The 23822-nt window shown below is 32.7% G+C and overlaps 1 protein-coding gene across 1 annotated transcript; it reads right to left on the minus strand.

Annotated features, from left to right (window-relative positions):
* Positions 1–15737: 15737 nt before the first annotated feature.
* Positions 15738–23125, minus strand: LOC142609865 (type I inositol polyphosphate 5-phosphatase 8). Its single transcript, XM_075781586.1, has 11 exons — positions 22991–23125; positions 21971–22030; positions 21808–21895; positions 21641–21712; positions 21249–21324; positions 20323–20427; positions 18585–19056; positions 18205–18401; positions 17362–17470; positions 17063–17211; positions 15738–16163 (listed from the first exon to the last, which is right to left on the minus strand). The coding sequence occupies exons 2-11, from the start codon at positions 21998–22000 to the stop codon at positions 15881–15883; spliced, it is 1581 nt and encodes a 526-aa protein (XP_075637701.1). The 5' UTR covers positions 22001–22030; positions 22991–23125; the 3' UTR covers positions 15738–15880.
* Positions 23126–23822: the final 697 nt, after the last annotated feature.

The following is a 23822-nucleotide window of genomic DNA, read 5'->3' on the forward strand; positions in this document are numbered from 1 at the left end:
GACTATTGATCTTTGATTATTTTGAAATTTTGCAAGTATGGAGAATATACAAAGATAATGTATTCTAACGGTGAATTAGTCAAAATTTGCATCCAATTAAAAACTATTGGTTGGTGTAACATTGCTTAGAATTACACCAGTGTAACTTGAACCTAGCCCACACACACACACACACACACACACACACACATATATATATAACCGAAACCTCTGAAGCTCTCATAATTTTCCACGTGGATCGCGGTGAGATCTAGCAAATGGGGCCAGTTTGGAATTTGGATTCGATTTTGAGAGGTTTTTTCCGTTTTTGGATTTTTTTTTTTTTGTTGTTGTTGGTGTTGTTGGTGGTGTGTTTTGTAGCTGTGTGTTTGTTTGAGGAGCAAGATATTTAGATGGTGGGCCGCACGATCAGAGTTCGTGGAGCCTCATCGTGGCCGTACACGTGGACCAAGATACTAGTTCGATCAGTTTGGGTTTGGCTATTGGCAGTGGCGCCTCGTGTTTGTGTTTGTGTTTAGTTCGCGGAGTTGGGTCCATGAAGCTATGATTATAAGAAGGTGTTGCGTCCAAAACGTGGCCCACTTGGGGGAGATGTCGGTCAGTTGGTCTTATCTTCAAATTGACTTTTTAATGGGCAAAATTTGGTAAATAGTATATTTTTTGGAAAAAATTCGGTTAATAGTACGCAGCTGAAAGTATTTAGTAAGTTGGACTGTTTTTTGAAAATCGAGTTTGTGAAACTCAAGTTCCGACCTACAATCGAGTTTCTCAAACTCAATTTAAACCTGATATGAATTTAAAAAAGAAAAAAAAAAAGTGGAACTCGAGTTTATTAAACTCGAGTTCCATGCATTTAAAAAAAATAAACTAGATGAAACTCAAGGGAAGCAAACACGAGTTCTATTATTTTTTTTAAATGGAACTCGAGTTCCATTTTTTTTTTAATTCACGTCAGGTCTAAATCGAGTTTGAGAAACTCGATTTTGGGTTGGAACTCGAGTTTCATAAACTCGATTTTCAAAAAACAGTCCAACTTACTAAGTGAGCGTTTGGATAGAACTTAACTGCGTCCACGTTTACGTTTCAGCTTTCCTTCTTTTTTTTTTCCTGTGCATGCGTTTTAGTGGGGGACAAGGTTACTGTTCATACTGTGCGGGTTACTATTCATGCACTGTTTTGTACTGTTCACGCACTTTTCAACCACTTTTTCATTAAAAATGGGTCTCACGATACTATTCACACATCTAAAAATTATTTTGCTACAGTGTTTTCAGTTTTTAGTTTTCAGCAATAAGTTCTATCCAAACAGACCATAAATACTTTCAGCTGCATACTATTCACCGAATATTTTTTCTGAAAAAATGTTGTTGAGAAAATTTTGCCCTTTTTAATGTTTTCATCCTTTTGAGGTACGTACGAGTACTAAAGCCTTAATTAATATATAGGATCAAGTTCAAGTTACATCTAGTATAACTCTAAGCAATGTTACATTATTTAATAACTTATTATTGAATTCATATTTTGAAAATCCAACAGTTGAATTATATATTTTATATGTTCTTAACATGCATGCCAAATTTCATGTCAATCAAATGTAATTTACCATTCGATCCACAAATTAATCTTTTATGTATTATTTCAAACTACAAACACTTAAATTTAAATAGTTGATCGATGACATGGCTATTGATATTTGATTATCTTGAAATTTTACAAGCATGGAGAATATACAAAGATAATGTATTCTAACGGTGGATTAGTCAAAATTTGCATCTAATTAAAAACTATTGGTTGGTGTAACATTGCTTAGAATTACACCAGTGTAACTTGAACCTAGCCCACACACACACACACACGCACACATATATATATATATATAACCGAAACCTCTGAAGTTTCCATAATTTTCCACGTCAGCACAATATTTAAATAAAATTATCATTTTATTTAAATAAAATTATTTTTGTTTAGTCCAAACTTAACAAGGAGTGAAACTCTATCTTTCTAACAAGTCCAACTTAAACTCAAACAAATTATTTATCCTTTTTTAAAATAAAATTATTTTTATTTAGTCCAAATTTAACAAGGAGTGAAACTCTATCTCTCTAACAAGTCCAATTTAAACTTAAACTCATCATTATCATTTTTTTAAAACAAAATTATTTTTGTTTAGTCCAAACTTAATAATGAGTGAAACTCTATCTCTCTAACAAGTTTAACTTAAACTCAAACTCAAATGTTGATAAAAATAATTAAATAAATAATTAATTTTAAAAAAAACTTGAATAAATCCTATATTAAGATTATTCTAAACGTGACTTTATTTGGATAAAAATATAAATCATCAACTATTGATAAAGTTCAACTTCTTTGGATCATAGAAGAATTCTACTGCAACTTCTTTAAAAAGTCGTTTTCGTACATAAACCACCAAACTCTTTTTAGCCGTTTTTTACAAGATAAAAAAGTTTGCAATAATTGAAATTATTCTTTTGAATGTAATCCATCTTTCTTTTATATTCTCTATTGTTTAGTCATATATATTTTGTTTTATTTCAATAATTTTTAAGCATTGAATCATCTGATTCTTTAATATTTTTTGGAAATTTTAGAAGTTTTAGAATTTTTGAGTTATTTTTTTTGCAGTATTTGAAATTGTCTGACAAATTTTTTGTAAACCATTGCACGTTTAAGCAATGACTTCTTCATCAAATTGTAACACAGATTGAAGTCATGCAAAAGCAAATCAGGCAATTGTATAATTTCTTAATCAATTTAAGATTTTATAAAATTATTTTAGTCTACCTCCCAAATATGTAGGTTCCCGTGAATAGCACGGGTTAGTGACTAATTTCATGTAATCTTATACAATATATAATTTATTTTATAATATAATAACTAAATTAATGATAATTATTTAATGATAATGAAAAAGGAAATTGAAAGCGGGTGCTTTTTTTTCCACTTTGAGAACTTGTTGAATACCTCCTAAGGAAATTGAAACATATGGTAGGATATGTTTTCTTTCTTGAAAGGGAAATCATTCTCAAAATTCATTGAATAGAAATAGAATCCAAGTACTAAGCCTCCACAACAAGGGGAGGAGGATCCTTAATCCAAATGACATCACTCAAAACATTTCTAGCATGCCTAGCTAATGATTGAGCTACCGAGTTGGCACTTCGTTTAGTATAGTGAACCTCCGCCCAATGTAGACCATTGAGAAAACAAATCATGTCTTGGAAAATGTGTCCCAGCTGATAAGGCGAGCATTTCTTCAACCTTAGAGAATACATGATTGTCTTGTTATTGCCTTCGACAACCAACTTTGAAAAGCCACACTTAATAGCAAACTCAACAACACGACGACAAGCTAGAATTTCTGATTTCTCACTACTAGTCACCGATGGTCCCTTAGCTGATAAGGAAGCCATAACCCTCTATCATTTCGTATAATAGCACCAACCCCTAAGCCTACTTGGTTTGTGAATATTACTACATCAAAATTTAATTTGAAGCGAGATAGTGGAGTGGGCACCAATTGGTTGGACTAGCCATATTTGAATTTATGGAAAGCTTAGTGTTGGCTCTCGGAAACTTATCTAGGAAGTCCCATGCTCTCTTGTTCAATACCCCAAGTCCCTGCAATTGTCCACCATGTATTATCATATTCCATTGGTGCCTAATGAACTAGGCTTGGACTAGGAAAAGTTCCAGCTCATCAGGATGAAGCCAATTGATTAACTCGTCCATTTATTGGAGCATGTCAACTTGGCTCGTGAAGCATTTTTGCAATCGTGTAGAACACCCAGCCCAGACATCTTGTGCCACTCCACATTCCCGCAGTGCATGAATTCTAGTTTCAGGATGACTCTTGCAAAATTCACAGGAATTATTCTGGATAATTCTTTTTTGTGACAAGTTTGCTCGAGTGGGTAGGATGTTATGACAAGCTCGCCAACCAAATACTTTGATCTTATTTGGTAAATTAAGCTTCTACAGGTTCTTCCATACTTTCCCTCCAAATACTCCATTAGAGCTCTCTGCCCACTTCTCCTCCTTTGCCCATTGTCTCGCTACATAATACATTGATACCTCGATTTCGTTGAGTACTCACCATTTTTATTGTGGAGCCAGAATAGGGAGTCTGGGATATATCTTCGGCTAAGAGGCACCCACAGAATTGCTTCAGCATCCAGTCTTGATTAAAATTTTGCATAATGAGACCCCTATCCCACCACTATAGGTCCAAGTCTAATAGCTCTGAGACCATCATCTCTTAATCAATATTTAGTGGTGGATGTAGGACTTTATTTGTGGGGTGGTTGGGAATCCAAGTATCCTTAAGAATACGAATAGAAGCTCCATTACCAACTCTCCAGCATGAACCCCTCTGTAGTATATGTATTTATGTATCTCTTTTGTCATTGTTTTTGTTTTTGTTTTTCATATAGAAACAATAGTATTTCAAACCTATTGCCAGGGTATGAATTAGTTTTTATTTTTAATTTTTTTTAATTTTTAGATCTTCAGACCTTGCTACTCAAGACAAAATAACATCCAATTGACATAGGTTAAAATAAGACTAGGCAAACAAATATGTTCCCACAATTAAGTGTTTTATTTTATTATATTTTTACTAGATTTTTTTTTTTTACTTTTTTTTCATTCAAGTTTTAACCAAAAATATTTTCGAGTGGTTTGAAATTAAATAATTCAAAAAACATTTGAAAGCAAATTTAAACAAAATTTCTAATTCAATAATTAAAATATTCCAAATTTCTAAATATTTTAAATTATATACAATAATGAAAGCAAAGTTTAGAAAAAAGACTTACATGAAAATAATTGAAGAGTCCAAATCTTCTATCTCACTCTTCTTGCTCTACTATATAATCCATAAATAAAAACATGTCACATATTCATCTATTTTATTAAATGCTAAATTTATATCTTCTATAATTTCAATTTCCTAAATATGATGAGTTATAATTTTTTTTTTAGGAAATTGAAATAATAGAAGGTATAAATTTAGCATTTAATAAAATAATTGGACATATAACATGTTTTTATTTGTGGAGTATATAGTAGAGCAGAAAGAGTAGAACAATAAAATTTGAACTCGTCCTTGAAAGAGAGTAGGAGGCACACTCAACAAAGAAAAGTAGAGGAGATGAAGAATTTTAAATTATAATAAAATTAGGATTCTTAATTCACTTATTAATAATTACAGAAGAAGGAAGTCGTGATGATTATCTACTTTATCACTGAATATTTTAGATTATCATTACCGAAAACTTTGGATTAGGACTAACACATAAGGAGTATTAGATTCCATAAATGACTCAAGGTTTGCATGACTATCTTGAATCCTATTGCTAAAAATCATAGCGATTTTAAGTGCTAACATAGGTAGCAACCAAGATATAATAACAGCTGCGAGCTTTATATCAGGTTCGTTTGTTTTGCGCATCTCACGTCCACGTTTTACGCGTTTTGCGTTTCAACTGCTCTTTTTTTTCCCCCCCCCAGCTCAGCGCCTCTTGCACTGTTCATGGGACATGAACAGTGCAATCAGGCATATGAACAGTAATTTTTAAAGTGAACAATAACTGGAAAATAATTTTTTATTGTTTTCAGTATTCAATTTTCAGTTTTCAACAAAATAAATGGTATCCAAACGCACACATCATATCAAAAAATGAAACTTCGAGAAAGTATCATTGAGGTTTTGTTTTTTTTTTTTTCCCTCTTGAAAAGCATCTTGAGTTTTTTAATTTATATAAATAATTCGTATAATATAAATTATGCGACGATAGATGTTATTGATAAAGAACAACAATTAAAAATTTTGATAAGAATTATTAAAGAAAAAAAAAGTTAATAAAACAAATAAGTTAATGGTAAAAGTATATATAATTTGATTTGAAGTAATATTCATGATGTAAGGACACAATTTGTACTTAAACCCAAAATAGGGAGAGAATAGGCCCAAAGAGCCCAATATAATGAATTTGTTTTTTTTAAGAAATTGAAATAATAGAAGGTATAAATTTAGCATTTAATAAAATAAATAGACATATAACATATTATTTGTGGAGTATATAGTAGAGCATAAAGAGTAGAACAAAAGATTTGGACTCGTCCTTGAAAGAGAGTAGGAGGCACACTCAACAAAGAAAAGTAGAGGAGATGAAGAATTTTAAATTATAATAAAATTAGGATTTTTAATTCACTTATTAATAATTACAGAAGAAGGAAGTCGTGACGATTATCTACTTTATCACCGAATATTTTAGATTATCATCACCGAAAACTTTAGATTAAGACTAACACATAAAGAGTATTAGATTCCATAAATCACTCAAGGTTTGCATGATTATCTTGAATCCTATTGCTAAAAATCATAGCGATTTTAAGTGCTAACATAGGTAGCAACCAAGATATAATAACAACTGCGAGCTTTATATCAGGTTCGTTTGTTTTGCGCGTCTCACATCCACGTTTTAAGCGTTTTGAGTTTCAACTGCTTTTTTTTTTTTTTTTTTTTTCCAGCTTAGCGCCTCTTGCACTGTTCATGGGACATGAATTCCCATGAACAGTGCAATCAGACATATGAACAATAGTTTTAAAAGTGAACAATAACCGGAAAATGATTTTTTTATTGTTTTCAGTTTTCAATTTTCAGCAAAATAAGCAGTATCCAAACGCACACATCATATCAAAAAATGAAACTTCAAGAAAGCATCATTGAGGTTTTGTTTTTTGTTTTTTTTTTTCCCTTTTGAAAGCATCTTTGAGTTTTTTAATTTATATAAATAATTCGTATAATATAAATTATGCGAATATTGAGGTTATTGATAAAGAATAACAATTAACAATTTTGATAAGAATTATTAAAGAAAAAAAAGTTAATAAAACAAATAAGTTAATGGTAAAAGTATATATAATTTGATTTGAAGTAATATGCATGATGTAAGGACACAATTTGTACCTAAACCCAAAATAGGGAGGGAATAAGCCCAAAGAGCCCAATACAATGAATTTGTTTTTTTTTTTAGGAAATTGAAATAATAGAAGGTATAAATTTAGCATTTAATAAAATAAATGGACATATAACATGTTTTTATTTGTGGAGTATATAGTAGAGCATAAAGAGTAGAACAGAAGATTTGGACTCATCCTTGAAAGAGAGTAGGAGGCACACTCAACAAAGAAAAGTAGAGGAGATGAAGAATTTTAAATTATAATAAAATTAGGATTTTTAATTCACTAATTAATAATTACAGAAGAAGGAAGTCGTGATGATTATCTACTTTATCACCGAATATTTTAGATTATCATTACCGAAAACTTTAGATTAGGACTAACACATAAGGAGTATTAGATTCCATAAATGACTCAAGGTTTGCATGATTATTTTGAATCCTATTGCTAAAAATCATAGTGAATTTAAGTGCTAACATAGGTAGCAACCAAGATATAATAATAGCTACGAGCTTTATATTAGGTCTGTTTGTTTTGCACGTCTCACATCTTTTTTTTCTTTTTTCTTTTTTTTTAGCTCAGCGCCTCTTGCACTATTCATGGGACATGAATAGTGCAACTAGGCATATAAACAGTAATTTTAAAAGTGAACGGTAACCGGAAAATAATTTTTTATTGTTTTCAATTTTTAGCAAAATAAGCGGTATCCAAACGCACACATCATATCATAAAATGAAACTTCGAGAAAGCATCATTGAGGTTTTGTTTTTTGTTTTTGTTTTTGTTTTTTCCTCTTGAAAAACATCTTTGAGTTTTTAAATTTATATAAATAATTCGTATAATATAAATTATGCGAATATTGAGGTTATTGATAAAGAACAAACAATTAAAATTTTTGATAAGAATTATTAAAGAAAAAAAAGTTAATAAAACAAATAAGTTAATGGTAAAAGTATATATAATTTGATTTGAAGTAATATGCATGATGTAAGGACACAATTTGTACCTAAACCCAAAATAGGGAGGGAATAGGCCCAAAGAGCCCAATACAATGAATTTGTTGAAAGTGAGTTTGGGTGAGTTTGGTTGGGTTTTTTGAAAAAGTGCATAATGAAAAAGGGGAGTTTTCAAAAAGTGCATAATAAAAAAGTGTTTTTTCAAAAAACTGAGTGTTTGGTAAAAGCTGTTAAAAAGTGTTTTTTGAAAAAACTGAGTGTTTGGCTAGCACTTATAAAAGTTGCAGTTTGAGGGGTAAATTACTAAAAAGGACAATGTCTATATAAAGAGAATTCTTTGTTTTAATTACCTCTTTTAATGCAAGTTATGGACACAATATTTTCACAAAAATTTTACAATAAAGTCTAGAGAAATGATATGTCCACAACATTTTCACAACATTTTTACAACAAATCCTAAGTGGCAGGTTGTTACTGGTTGTTATTGTTGGGGCAAAAAAGTAATCTTCGTGTTAGGTTCAAATTTAAACCAATAACAATTAACCACCTATGATTTGTTGTGAAAATGTTGTAAAAATGTTGTGGACGTAACATCTCTCTAAAAGTTGCAGTTTGAGGGGTAAATTACTAAAAAGGACAATGTCTATATAAAGAGAATTCTTTGTTTTAATTACCTCTTTTAATGCAAGTTATGGACACAATATTTTCACAAAAATTTTACAATAAAGTCTAGAGAAATGATATGTCCACAACATTTTCACAACATTTTTACAACAAATCCTAAGTGGCAGGTTGTTACTGGTTGTTATTGTTGGGGCAAAAAAGTAATCTTCGTGTTAGGTTCAAATTTAAACCAATAACAATTAACCACCTATGATTTGTTGTGAAAATGTTGTAAAAATGTTGTGGACGTAACATCTCTCTAAAGTCTATATAACAAGTTGTTAATGGTAGGAAAAAAAAATGTCACTAGTATGTCTAGATGAGAACTAATAACAACTTACTATTTAAAGTTTATTATGAAATTGTTATAAAAATATTCTGTCCAAAGTACTATTTTTTTTCTAAAAAAAAATAGTACTAACTTAAAAAGTTTAGAAATATAATAAAATGTCACAATATTTTCACAATACTAATTTATAATTAATATTTGTAAAATAAAATTTTATTAACACTTATCTTTTAAATGAGTTGTTCTAGTACTCACAATTTTTGCGCTACCGCATACTCTATAACATCACAGTTATTAAATATTACACACCTATCTTTTATTAAATGTTACAAATAGTACCCACTTATCTTTTATTACATCCATATGTTTTTTTTTCTCTTGGTTTTTTCTCCACCACACACCTACCCCACTCCCATCTCTATCTATTACTCTTCTTTTTCTTTTTCTAGTGCATTCTGGATGCACTTTCCCTTTCTCCAGCTCTCTCTTTCTTTCTCTTGCTCTCTCTTTCTTTTACTTTTTCTATTTCTACTTGAAGACTTTAGCAATGATAAGAAACAGAGAAATTAAGAACAAGCAATTGCATGCTCCACTGTTGATCAAAGGACACAGGCAGGCGTTGTCTCTTTTTTGCTCCATCGTGGGTCAAATGGCTACTGTCTCTTTTTTTTTTTTTTCTTTTTTTTGCTTTTATTGTTATGATTTGATTAATTTTAAGATTGTGTTTTTGAGTTTGTATTTTGATTATGCTTGAGTTTAGAGATGTTTAAGAGAAATGATTGTTGTGCATGTAGCTGTTGTGAATGTTTGATTGAGACTGAGTTTAGAGATGTTTGAGAGAAAAGATCAAGAATCTGTTGTAACCGTTGTGATTTTTGAGTACAAAGAACCTATGGGCAATTAAGGAAAAAAAGAAACCCAAGAAAACGTGATTGTGCGCGTTTTGCAACTGGAGCTCTGAGCTCCATTTTGCAAATGCGCGTTTCTTCACAAATATAAAACGCAACTTTTTCCAAAAAGTTACGTTTTGTGCTGAACCAAACACACATAAAGGGCTGGCTTTTTTCAAAACGGGCTTTTTGGGCTCAAAACATTGAAATAAACGGGCACTTTAAAATATAGGTTCTAACGAGTTTGTATACCAATTATAATTGGTCAAGATCACAATAGAAACAAGTTTGTATAAGGTAAATCGTCATTGGACTCAATCCGAGGAGGCTAGCTCTTCTTTATATGTCTCCCTCACTTAATAACAGATTACAAATATAGTTCCTCAGTCTACTGTGTTTTCTCTCCTTCTTCCCGATCCCCTTATCCTGAGTGTCTTCTCTCCTTTTTATACCATCCTTCCTCCTCTTCCTAGCTTCCACATATGGATTAGATTGCTAGTTTGGATACTTGTCCCATCAGCACCTTCCTGAAACCTTTGGAAGTAGCTGTAAGGCTAAACACTGATACTCAGACATCACTTTCTCATTAATGCGGCCAGAGAGTTAGCTGCAGTGCATTCAATGCGGTGGTAGCAGCTTCCTCTTAGATATTTCATAGTCTTTCCTTATCCTGTGTTCTCACGAGGTATATCCTTAAGTACAAGATCTCCTAGAACGTTACTTTTGGGTGGCAGACCGCACCTTCTGACCTCGGCTTTGCTCAGCCGAGGAAGTATTTCTCCTCAGACCACCTTTTCGGATGATCTTGATCAGACTTTTACCTCTTTACTTACCAACACGGATTCTCGAGAAGATATTTTCCCATCCTCGGACTATTTAATTTCCTCGGATTGGGCATCTGGTCTAATAGATACATAGATATGTATTCTTGGGCCTACCACCCCACACATGACATTTAGACAATATATCTACTTAGCGCAACCATAATTTTTAAAACCTAATTTTTATTATCTATCTATACTACTAATAACATGATTTCCTGTTTAGGTTTTATCATTTTGCATACTGAAATATTCTCATACAAATTCTTAAACTATCTAAAATATGCTTATCTTTTAGTTAACTAAATTTTAAATTAAAGAACATAAACTAGTTAAAAGAGTAATTTATTGTTCTTAAATTTTAGGTTTTTTCCTTTCTCTTCTCCACCCACCTTTGAATATTATTTCACGTTATCTTACCACTTTCTTAGAAAAAATACACATCATTATATATGTGTGTGTGTGGGGGTGGGTGGGGGGGGGGTACAAGAATTCTAAGTAAGGTAGCTATGCCACGTGTCATACCCTGGCCGAGAAGGACAATTATTACGTTGAGGAGGCCACGCCCTCGGATTCTAGGGTCACATCAGTATTGCGTCATTAGAGGAGGCCTTACTGCGCAGGGAGGGCTTTGGGGAAGGAGCTGACATTGACTTAATTGAAGAGCTGGTGGTTGTCATCACATTTAATGCATCCCACCAAACTTCCTGGCTACATTTATGTGGAGAAAACTCCTAAACAATGCCACCTTAACTGCCGCGACTCACAAGGGAACTGGGAAGGTGACTGATGGGATAGGTACTTAAGTAGTGGACTAGATGATCAACAAAGGAAGGGCCAAGATCGTCTAGGGAGGGCTATATAATGTAAGGAAATCTCCAAAGTAAATGGGGGGCTGGGGGGAGAGAAAAATATGGTAGCACTAGGAACAAGACTTGTAACCAAAATTCAAAACAAATAGGAGAGAGATATAAGATTTAGTCTCCTCAAAATGGGCCGAGGACGAATTGCTTCGCGTGAAGCAATTATATTCTTGTTTTTTTTTTTTTCATCTGGGCTCATCATTGCTATTTGATTCATTATAGCCCAGTTTTTCAATCCACTCTCTATAAATTTATTGTATTGGACTCTTTGGGCCAAAATCCTATTTCCTTGTAAGCTTGGTTAACAAATCCAGTCCTTACAATATATATATATATATAAAAGAAAGATTACTTCTCCTGTTTGAATTACAATGCCTCTATATGAGAGTTGGAAAAAAAATGAAGAGTTTCAATTTCAAATAGTTTCTTCTATTCACATCAGCCACTAACTCATGTACAATTAACTAATTAGAGAAAAACAAATCGCTTAAAGAAAGATCTTAAGAATTTTGACACCATCTTTATCTTATTCTTAAATATTATGACACTAAATCCAAAACACAAATAAATAAAAAAGAGTTTTATCGCAAAAAAAAAAGAAAAAAAAAAGAAGAAGACTGATCCCCCCCCCCCCCCCATCCCAAATAAAAAATCAACAAAAAAGATTTGATAGAACTTTGGCTGATGTGTGCTAACTCATCAAATTGAATATTGGTATAAAATTCTCATAGGATAATTTTAGAAATCATCTAATTGAAAAGCTTCTATCATTTTCAATTTATAAACCCCATACATTTTCAAGAATCAGATTCATGTATGTACTTACTTAGTAGTAGTGATAACTGATAAGATATACATATCTTTGAGTAATATGTATTTTATAAAAAAGAACTTTTTTCTCACAGCGCAAATGGATCCTAAATATGTAAGTTCCATATTCTGTGAGAATGTAATCTCATAAGACTATCCCATGAAATAACCTTGTCTAAGGGAGTCCAAATCTTCTATCCCACTTTTCCTGCTCCAATATATACTCCACAAATAAAAACATGTCACATGTCCATCTAATTTTTAAAATGCTAAATTTATGCCTTTTATTATTTCAATTACTTAAACATGATAGGTTATTTATTTATTTATTTTAGGAAATTAAAATGATAAAAGACATAAATTTAGCATTTAATAAAATAAATAGACATGTGACATGTTTTTATTTGTGGAGTATATAATGAAGTAGGAATAGTGAGATAAAAGTTTTGGACTCTGTCTAAGGTGCGGTACAATAGTTTCTCAAAAAAAAAAAAAAAGGTGGGGTACAATACGATAATTGTTAATATATCATTATATAGCCATAAATGAGATAAGAAAGGCAAGAAGGATATGAGTTCAGCCCCATTCGCCCGTAAAGTTTCCCTTCAACTAAAGTAAAAATTGGACTATTAAAAAATAAAATGAAATTATAGGACATATAATATTGACAAAAAGAGAAAACAGGAGATAAGCAGAGTATATAGTGTTTTAGTTACTGTCTAGTGAATTTTTCCACAAAAAGATTATTTATTTATTTATTGGAACATTTAAAAAAAAAAAAAAAAACCAAATGACCTATTTATAGACCCTCTAGTGACAGGATGGGCCGAGCAGGGTGGGATTTGCTCTACTCAGTCACTAAATCAAGACCTACTTTGCTCGGCCGCCAAATCAAGACATTATTCTTCTTGACGTATTTTGGGCCCAATGTTTACATAGCTTCACTTACAGAATTGGGCCAGAGAAAGTAATGGACGTTACAACCTTAAAAAAGGTGAGTAATGTTCTATGCTTTCTTCCTTTATCACCGAATACTTTATACTTTTACTTTATCACTGAATACTTAATAAATTATTATCACCCAAACCTTTTAGATAAATACGACATAAAGAGTATTAGAATCCATAAATGACTCAAAGTTTGCATGATTATCTTGAATCCTATTGCTACAAATCCTACTGAAGCTGGTCTATTGTTATTATTATTATATACCTCGATTATGTAGATGAATGTGTTTTCTATTATTATATATTTTCATATGACACTATTTTTTTTTGGGTTAAGTGACAGTGCAATAGACATTTTAGGAGAATAAATGTCAAATGAATATTATTACTCGTAAGTTAAAACCAGCTTAGAGAACGCCTAAAGATATAATGCATTATTTTTTAATATATTTATTATTGTAAAAAAATTTAAAAGAAAATATTTATATAAACCAAATGCTAATATTATCACCGCGCACTCTTGGTGCGGTGGTCACTCCACAAGTATAAAAACTTGTGGGGTGTGAGGGGCAAAGGTCAGGGTTCAAGTCTCCAGGAGGGAGTTTCACACACATTTACACTTAAATTAGATTAGAGTAAAATTCTATCTTGTAAAAAAAAAAAAAATAAAATAAAATAAAAAAACCAAATGCTAATATTTAAATATTTAAGAGTAAATTAGACTAGAGTAAAATTCTATCTTGTATAAAAAAATAAAATAAAATAAAATAAAAAAACCAAATGCTAATATTTAAATATTTAAGAGTGCTTCTATTCAATGATAGTTATAAACCAATTAGTAGCAATTATTATTATGATTAGTTACAACCGGGTTAGAGAATGTGTAAAGTCATAGCAATATTAATTGTAGCACTTCCATTTTTATATATTATAAAGTTATATTTACAGCATTTTTACAATAAACACTTGGAAAGTAGGTATTGGTTTTAATTTGGGTCTACCACTAATATCACTTCTTTTTAGTCCATCAATAACAGATTGTAACTTAAAATTTGTTGTGAAAATATTGTGAATGTACTTTTTTATAGATTTGGTTTGAGCTCGAGCCGAGCTTGAACATTTTACTTTTGTTGTCAAGCTAAACTCGAACTTTCACTACTCGACAAAACACGACTCGTTTATAGCCCAACATCAAACCCAACCACTAGATTCCAGTGTTCGATCCACCCTCAAAACCCAACAAATCTAATCTTGGGTTTCACACAGAGTGTTAAGCCTCAAGCATGACTCACGGTGGAGCACATCTGGTTGCGGGGAGTACTCAACCTTTCAGCCAAACCACATTCGTTCCAGCGGGTGCTCCCTCTAGTTTGTTTGATTTTGACGTTGACAAAGGCGACAAATCTTGCTCTTCCATGACCACCACCACCACCACCTATCTATGTCAATCAGAGCATGAGAGAGAGAGAGAGAGAGAGAGAGAGAAGACCCATTGAGAAACTGACTTGAGAGAGTCAAATAATGGGGAAAAAAAAATATTTTAATTAGTTTGTTGATGATTGGTTTCTTAATGATATCGAGACACTGTTCATTTTTTACTTTTGTGTTCTAGTTTCACAAGGCTGATGCATGATAGATTTATGTAGGTTTAGTTATTTTCCCCCCAAATATTAGTTTAACTAGCCTGGTAAGAATGTTTTTTTAAGCAGCTCACACAATGCATCATGCGTCCAATTGCAATGGCCTCAGAAATCCATCCTCTCAAACAGAGTGATGGGCAAATGAAGATAACGTTATGTACAATGCCAATTTTGCATATTTCCTGCAAAAAAAACCATATTCGAATCCGCATAAAGTGGTCCTTGCAGTTGCAATTGAGTTCAATTTATAAGCCATCAGATACATAGAGCAGATAACAAATCCAACAAACATGTTGGTAGATTCGTAATATTAGCGGTAGATTTCATTAGTTGTAAAATCAAAATTTTGTTTTTTATAAAGAAATGGCAAAGACCAAAACACCATCCACCTTTTACTGTACAGTTCTAGTTGTAAACCAATCTCTATTTGTCTCTTCTCTCCCACAAAATAATAAATGAATATAGTAAAACCATTTCTCTGCAAAAGCTGAACCAATTCCCTAAGCACTGAACCAAATACAAAATAGACCTTCAATCAAAAAGCATAGGACTTCAAAACCCCACAGATCCATCCAGCAACAACTTCCTCTATATCCATTTTCCCACTTTGTCTTTTGCTTCAAACTCACTCCTTAAATTCACCACCAACCTATAGTCATCATGTTCATCATCACTCTCCTAAGTATTTACAATTTTCCACATTTCAAAATTTTACCACACTGGCACAAGCATGCACGCCGCACCCACGTGATTTTTAATTATAAGGCTCTCTCTCTCTCTCTGCTTTGAAAATCACAATAAAAGACACAGAAAGAAACAGAGGCTCTATCTAGGCCACTCCATGATCGCCCACCTTGCACGCCGGCCCCCCCAGTTAAAAAAAAAGTTGCCAGTGGGATATGCTTTTCGGTGTTCGAGCTTTGTCTGTTAGTCTGTCAGAGTATTACAGCTCTCTAGGGTGTACTCTATTTTTAGTGTATTCTTTCTCAAATTTGGGCAGTGAGTGAGAGTGACTCAAAACCTGGACGCAGTGTGTATGCAGCTTCGTGTTCTGCTAACTAACAAAAGTTCTTCGGCTTGAACTTTAGCTGCACATGTGGTTGACAAGGCAGTGTTTGTTGACAGTCTATTTGTGCAGAATTTGGTGGATGTGGTACTGGTTGGCTTGTGTTTGTTTGCTATGTCTATTAGGACTGAGAATAGTGAATAGACAGGTCTGTGGTCTGAGAATTTCGACTCCCCTCGAAGGTACCATATTTGTTTTAGCCCTTCACCTTTCCACAAAATGCGGTCACACCTGCCATGGTATCCAAACGAAGCAAATCAATTAGCTTTTTATTATGCAAGTTGTGTTTTTCTTTAATGGATATGATTGTACATGAAATGTCATCTAATGGGACATAACTTGTTCGTATCATTATTTGCTTAGGTGGAATGAAACTATTGTAAGCAAACACAACATGCACACAGATAGCGTAAGATAAGATATAATAATATAAGAATGAACATGTTATGGAAATGACAAAATTAGCTAAATAAGTCACAACTTGTTTGAGAATTTGTAATATTTTGAATCAACAACGTACAATAATTAGAGTCAGATTATTCTTCTCAGATTATTCCTCTCAAGAGATGGTCTGTGCTTTGTGATATTCAACTCTCTCGCTCTCGTACACATCCACTTGCATAGTAAGACCAATTATGCAAATAATGCTCTCCGTTGACAAAATCAGTTTTGATTTAAAAGAAAATGCGAAACACATTATAGAAGAAATAGTTGAAACCCTATTCAAGCACAACACTGACCGCAGCTTAAGTCAACTTAAGCTTATCTAAATTGACACAGTGACCCCAGCATAAGATCCATCAGAGAGAGAAAAATATCAATTAATAATGGCAGCTTAATTTAGGCATCTTTCATTAGCATAGGATCATGTTTGGTTGAGGGGTAATCATATAAAAAAAATTATTTCAAGGGAGATTTAAACAACAATAATGACAAATAACTTTTAGTCCCAAAATTTTGGTATTGATTATAGATTCTTAACATATTATAGATTCTTAACATATAAGTAAGGTCGGTCACATGGCATAACCAATGAGGGAGGGAGGACCCAGCAATGGTTAAGTACAATACAAAAATATAGAAACTTTTTCATAAGTGGGAAAGATGGGGAAAACCATTTGGAATCTTACCAGGCAGGAGTTCGTCGTTTCTCTTTAGATTTAGAGGTTTGGACAACGTAACTGTTAGAATTGGTGAGGTACTTGTAGGTAGGGGGAAAATATATTCTTCCCTCTTCCCAACCTTTGAATACTCGACCAGCTCTCTGCTCTATTCTTAGCTGCCGAAATAATTGAATCAACGCATTAGTTGGATAAAAACAGGGTATTTGAAAATGACATTTATTAATTTTCTAGAATAAATTTCAATTTCCAGAGTCAAACACAACTTAAGAACCACAAAATTAGTAATCAGTCAGACAGTCACTCACCTGATCCTTCTCTAAAAGTGCCTCCCAATCATGCTTCCTTAGTAGATCATGCATGTTACCACAACCAACCGCAAGCCGATAATTCAAATCCCCAAGCCAAATAATCTTGCTGAATTTATATAAAAAAAAAAAGGGTAAAAAATTTTGAAAGATAAATTATAATTTGAACGCTAGAATTATCACAAATTTTATTAGAAAATATTGAAAAACTGATGTAACAATTAATGTAATTAGTAATAAAAGAATATTTGGAATAAAATTTTTTAGTTTACATTGTATTAGCAATGTAACTTACATTGTAGACACACAAAAAGTGTACAAACAACATTGTACACTTTTAATGTGTCTACAATGTAAGTTTACAACGCTAGTACAATGTAAATCTATAAAAGTACCATTTTATAACTAATGAAACATCAATTTATAAGACATATGTAGTAAAATTTGTAATATTCTTAACATTAGTTCTAATAATTTTTTATAATATTATAAGACATAATGTTTGGCAGAAACATCATGTCAATATCGGTTCCGAGACAATTGTCTCTGAGAATGAGAATTTATATACGTTCAGTCATTTGCTAAAGTTCAAATTTGACGACCGGAACTGTTGGCAAACAGAATAGACCAACGTCCAAAGGTAATGATTTAGCGGTTGAAGTCTTTGTGAAAAATAGCATCAAGTTTCCACCATGTATTATAAGGCATTCAAGTGCTTAGAAAGTCAATCTTTCTCGACTCTTAAGAGCTCATAAAAAACTAAATCAAATATATTAAATATAAAAACAGTAAATAAATACCTATAAAAAAAAACAGTAAATAAATAAATAGCAAAGGACCTACTCATGCTCCAATATGGTATCAGGAGGTATTGGCTGTTCAGGACCTCTAGATGAATGTGAAAACCTTGTTTTCTTTAAAATTTCCACCACATCTGAATTTCTTCTGGCCTCGTCGCCGTCTTTCTCCCCGGAGGTTAAGTGGGTACATACAAAGCAGAATGTTGTCTGGTACAATGTCATGCTGATTGATATTGAACCCTATATTACCATTTAAAAGAAGAATACAAATATCAAAACCATAATGGTTTCAATAAAAATCATCATAGTTTATTAGCAACTTGCTACTTTACTCATTTCTTATTCACTAATAATGTTTTCCACAACATAATGCAACCATGTTACATGTCTAAAACTCTATGCATTGTGTGATGAATAGCTAACCTTATTCCCAAGATATCCCATGATGCCTCTGCCAACGCAGGAGACCTTCAAATTACTAATATGTTTGTAAAGATCGGCTCGAACCCACACGCATAAGAAGATTCCCACCATTTGCTTGCTCGCTGCTAGGCAGAAACGTTGCTGAGTTGAGCCACCTTGTTCGGATTTGAATGGTGAGCCCGGCGAGCATTCTTCCATATTCACATTTGAGTTCACCATTTTTTGGAAATCCTCTATGCCAAGTTCATCTTCTAATGAAAGTAAGTCTGAGAAGCTCAGCCTTGGCTTCAAGCTCCCATGCTCATCATCCTGTGGTGAAAGTTCTGCACCAGTGGCATTGTTGTTATATTGTGGAAATTCAGCGTCTTTTGTGTTCAGAGCTTGGCGAATGAGGGAAAGCCACTTGGTAGCTGGGCCGTAATCCTCTGCGCCCAGTACGTTCCCGGCATTTAGAGGGACAATTTCTTGAAACCTATAATACAAAGAGCAAAGAAAAAAAAATGAGAGAAGTATAAAACCAATTTTCCAAATTACCAAAATACCCCTTTGTATTCAACATTAAGTGTGCATTGACAACGTATTAAAAACTAGTTTTTTGCTTAAGTTATATGTTGTTTGTAGATTCACATTACTTTTTGTCTCAGCTTTATTTCAAATAAAATAAATTAATTTTTAACCTATTGTTTCACATTATGCTTATAAACTACCAAAAATAATTTAATTCTCAATCCACCGCTAGGTTAAGCTCTTAGGTCATTTTCAGCTTTTTTTTTTAATAAGATTATTTGAAGGAACCAAAAAAATATTAAAAGAGAGTAATGCTGGCCACCACAAACTATTTTACAATATGTTTACAAACGGTCGATGCAACCAGTTTCTTATTAGTTTTCATTTAAACCCACCATTAACATCATTTTGCTCCTAGAGGCATTGATTAACAATCCATTTAAAGATGGTTTTTATAGAAAGAAAAAAATTAATATTTTGACAGTTTTTTTCATTTTCTATAAAAGTGATGTTAAAACTTTTTAAAAATAGATTGTTAACTATTTACTCTAAAAGCACTTGTTAGTATGGCCTTTTTTTTTTTTTCATTTACCAACACATTAGCCTTTTATATAAATTTTGGTAAAAAAGTATAAAAAGGGGGGGGGGGGGGGGGGGTGGTGGTGGTGGTAACTCCACAATCAAATAGGCAACTTGGTCGAGTGAGAGCTTCCACTGTTAGAAAACAGCCGACTGCCAGCAGCAAAAGCTTAAAGAGTAAAGATGGTGGGTGAGAAAATTTATGTATTTTTGGTAACAAAACTGTTTTACGTTACTTCTGGGCTTGGGTCTCTCATTAATAAACAATAAGAAGTTGGAGTAACAGCTACCCTAGTAAAGTAGGGGTTGTCAGAACTTAAAACTATGTTTAATGCCTAGACTCTTCCCCACATGGACACGAATTGTTTCTTGTAACATCAACCTCCACTGCTCTCTGGTAAACTGTTTTTGTCATCAGCATTAGAAAATGGAAATCAAATATGGGAATCAAATCCCGTTTACACTAGAAACTTTGGGGAAAGAGAGAGAAAAGAAATGAGTGAGTGACCAACCCCACTTTTTTTGTGCAGCTCACGACTCTCAAATTGACCTTATAATTGGCAGGAGAGAAACGAAACATAAAAGGACAAAGCAAATTTGGAATTGAGGATTAGATAATAAAAAAACATAGAAATATTTATAGCATTATTACCCAAGAACGTAGATGTCAGCAGGTGCAGGGGACCTCAGCCAATCTTTCAGGTTCAAGCCCTCGTGGGGCGATTTTCCTCCAACATTCCATGTCCCCACGAACATCCTATCCAATCCAAACTATGCCAGTCACTTCCAACTCCCAAATCATAATCAACACATCACATTAAACTATATATATATATATATATATATATTTGACATTGTATATTAAAGAATATGAAAATAGAAATAAATCTAATTATAATTCATGGGTAAGTTTTGTTAACTTAAGTCTGAATTAATGTCAATTAGGTTTAAAGTTTTTCAAAACTTATCAATTTAGTCCTTAAAGCTAATTTAGTCTCTAAAAACTATTAGGTTAGTCATTTTTCTCAACTATGGGTCTGTTTGGAATTCACTTATTTTGCTGAAATTGAAAACTTTTTGCTGAAAGTACTGTAGATAAATATAAAAATTAGCCAAAATAATACAGTGACCCATGAATAGTAGCAAAAATAAGCTGAATAGTAAAATAAACTAGTTTTTTAAGCTGGAGCTAAACGCGAACTAAATTGACTTTTAACAGTTTTGAAAAATCTTAGATTTAATTAGCATTAGCTCAAACTTCATTCTCTCTCTCTCTCTCCATTTATATTTATGAGTCTAAGTAGCAACCTTAATAATAATTCCACCTATAAAACACGCAAAAGTTGTCTAGCACAAGCATTTGTTTTGAGTCTTAAGAAGCAACCTTAATAGCAAATCCACTTATAAAACACGCAAAAGTTGTCAAATTTGTGCTGGTATTCTCAATAATTTTTAAATATATAAAACAACAAATCAATCAAACTATGATGGGTTTGATTGCATTTCCAATTACCACTAGTAAATTAGTAAAAGGTCAAAGATTCGAGGCCTAACAAACATTATTTTCCCTAGTTTTACCTGAGGTTTTGTGTATCTGTCAAAGCTGGTGCTACTGGTTCAAACCCTGGCCCATCATTTGCCTCCATCACCCAACCTTGTGGCCAAAAATTAATACCAAGTTAGAAAACTCAAAAAACAAAAAATCAAAATCCAAAGAAAAATGTATCTTCCACCGTCCACGTGGCAGATGGGCCCTACTCATCCTCATACACTATTCAAAATGAAATTAAGGGGACCCAACTAGAATAAAGGGGAACAAAGCCCATTTTCCAAGTTTTGTGCTTTGCAAACCCCGATGATCCCAAAGTCCGGGTGTCCAATCAGAGCCGTCAATCAGACGGCTCACATGTACCCGAGAATATAATGCTGTACGAACCAAAACTACAGTGCCACTACACAGTAAAAATTACCTGAAAACTTGTCCGGAACGACGACGTAGCAGTCTTTGTCCGAGCAACTTTTCCTCCTCTCGGTTTTATCTGCTGAAAATTTCCAAGTACGTTTTTAAATCCGATACCGAAACCCGAAACGCACCCGATACAGAACAAAGTAACAAGAAGAAGAAAAAAAAATTTACCTTTTAAAGAAAAAGAATCGGAGTAAAACTCGTCCCCTCTGCTCTGTAGATTTAGCCATTTTCTCACGATAATTTTCGGCCAAGAAGACTGCGATAAAAGTAAACAATTCAGGTTTCGGTAATACGCCGAAATTTCGGTAGAGAATAATTTATCGTTTCGTACCTTGGAGATCTTCCCACGCTCGGTTCTCATTGCACCACCACCACCGTCCGATCACTGAAACTGAATCAAATCAAAGTTGCCAAAGGTTGAGACTTGAAGAAGGTATTTCAATGTATATAAGTGAAAGACCATCCGAATCTATAAGATTTGTTTTTTTTTTTTTTTATAGAAAATTCGATTGAAAACTGAAAGTCTTCAATAAAAACAAAAATGGGTTATGGACAATTCAACGGCAATATTAAAAACCCAGTTGCAGGGAAAACGGAGACAACTTCTGAGAGATATAAATAAGCAAGGAAGGAAAATAATATAAATAAAAATAAATGTTGTGAATAAAATATAGAAGAAAGAGAAAGAAAAGAAGAGGCCAGATACATCCTTTACAAGCACCAGTTTTGCTCTTTACAGAGAGGAAGACAGAGTGGAAGATCAAGGATTAAACAACAAAAAAGACTTAACTTTTTTTTTATTATAAAGATCAATGATCAATCTCAATTAAAACCCATTTCGAAAAGTTCACCTTTATTTAGTTTCCTCGAAACTACCTAAGAAAACATGCATATAAATCTGAGGCATTGAAAACCATAATGAAGAAACAGAAAAGTATACCAGAAAACCGAACTGTGCCCCCAAGATCTTAAAGTTGTTTGGGTTTAACTTTAACCCATTTGTGTGTTGGTGAAATAATAGTGAATGCAAGAGAAAGACGTTTATTATAATGAAAAAAAAAATGGAAAAACAGAGTACACTAGAAAAGCGGGATAATGAAGCAGAGAAATCATCAAAAGTAGTTTTGGGGAGTGGGGTCAACAACATTGCTAATTAGAGGTTGATTTGAGTCACTTTAAGAGGCAAAGAAAGATGCAATCAAGAAGGTAAAAGAAACAATAATTACATACACCACACCTCAAGTACTATCCACTGAGGCCTGAAGTTAACCAACCAAAAATATATATATATATATATATATATATATATATAAAAAGTAAAAGAAAATCTCAGAGATGCACAAGAACTTACAAGAAATGGAGATGGGAATAGGTTTAAGTATTTGCAGAGAAAGATCGAAGTGTGCGCTTCAGATTGAAAAGGCCCCTTTTATGAGAGAAAGAGGGAGAAATCACAGGATTGTTTTGTGATGTGTACTTGTTTGATAAGCACTGTTGTGATGTGTACTTGTTTCTCCTCTTTTGGTTGGTGGAGGAGATTTGAGAAAAGAAAAATGCAGGAAAAGTTTGGAGGCGTTCCTCCTCGTAAAAGAAAAAAGAGAGTTTGGTCCTCAAATTTATAAGTGTGAGATGGAGAAAGTGTACATAGATTTGAGCGAGAAAGAGAGAGATGGGGATGTTGAAGTCCAAGTTTCATGTTCTAAAGACCATACACTCCTTTCATTGGCGGGTATTTTAGTCATTTACTACATTAACTAGTAGTACTATTATAGTGAGTAAGCGCTTGAAACACTTTGTTAATGTAACTGAATTACTGAACCACCACACCGTACGCGTATCCGTCTCATTGATATTTTGCCTATTACGGTAACAGTAAAACAATTTCTCGCCAAGTTAGTTGGAGAATTTTTTTTCAAATTTTTCAATTTTTTTTAAGTGTGAATTTTAAAAATTTAACAATTGAATTTTATGTTTTTTTATATTCTTAACATATATATCAAATTTTGTTCAAATCAGAAACTATTTACTATTCAATCAATAAACTTATTTTTAATACACAATTTAAAATTACAAAAACTTGAAATTTTAACATTTTTTGATAATATAATAATTAATCTTTGATCTGTTTGAAATTTTGCAATTATGAAGGATATAATAATAACATGCAATTCAACAGTTAGATT

The sequence above is a fragment of the Castanea sativa genome, chromosome 9 (assembly GCF_040712315.1).
Source record: "Castanea sativa cultivar Marrone di Chiusa Pesio chromosome 9, ASM4071231v1".
Lineage (NCBI taxonomy): Eukaryota > Viridiplantae > Streptophyta > Magnoliopsida > Fagales > Fagaceae > Castanea > Castanea sativa.

Bases quoted from the DNA above. Each gene is read 5' to 3' on its own strand.
- LOC142609865 (XM_075781586.1), bottom strand. From the start codon at position 22,000: ATGAGAACCGAGCGTGGGAAGATCTCCAAG. The intron at 21,325-21,640 runs GTAATTTTTACT...TTTGGCCACAAG, and splicing joins CGTTCCGGACAAGTTTTCAG to GTTGGGTGATGGAGGCAAAT. The intron at 18,402-18,584 runs GTTAGCTATTCA...ATGGTAATATAG, and splicing joins TGGGATATCTTGGGAATAAG to GGTTCAATATCAATCAGCAT.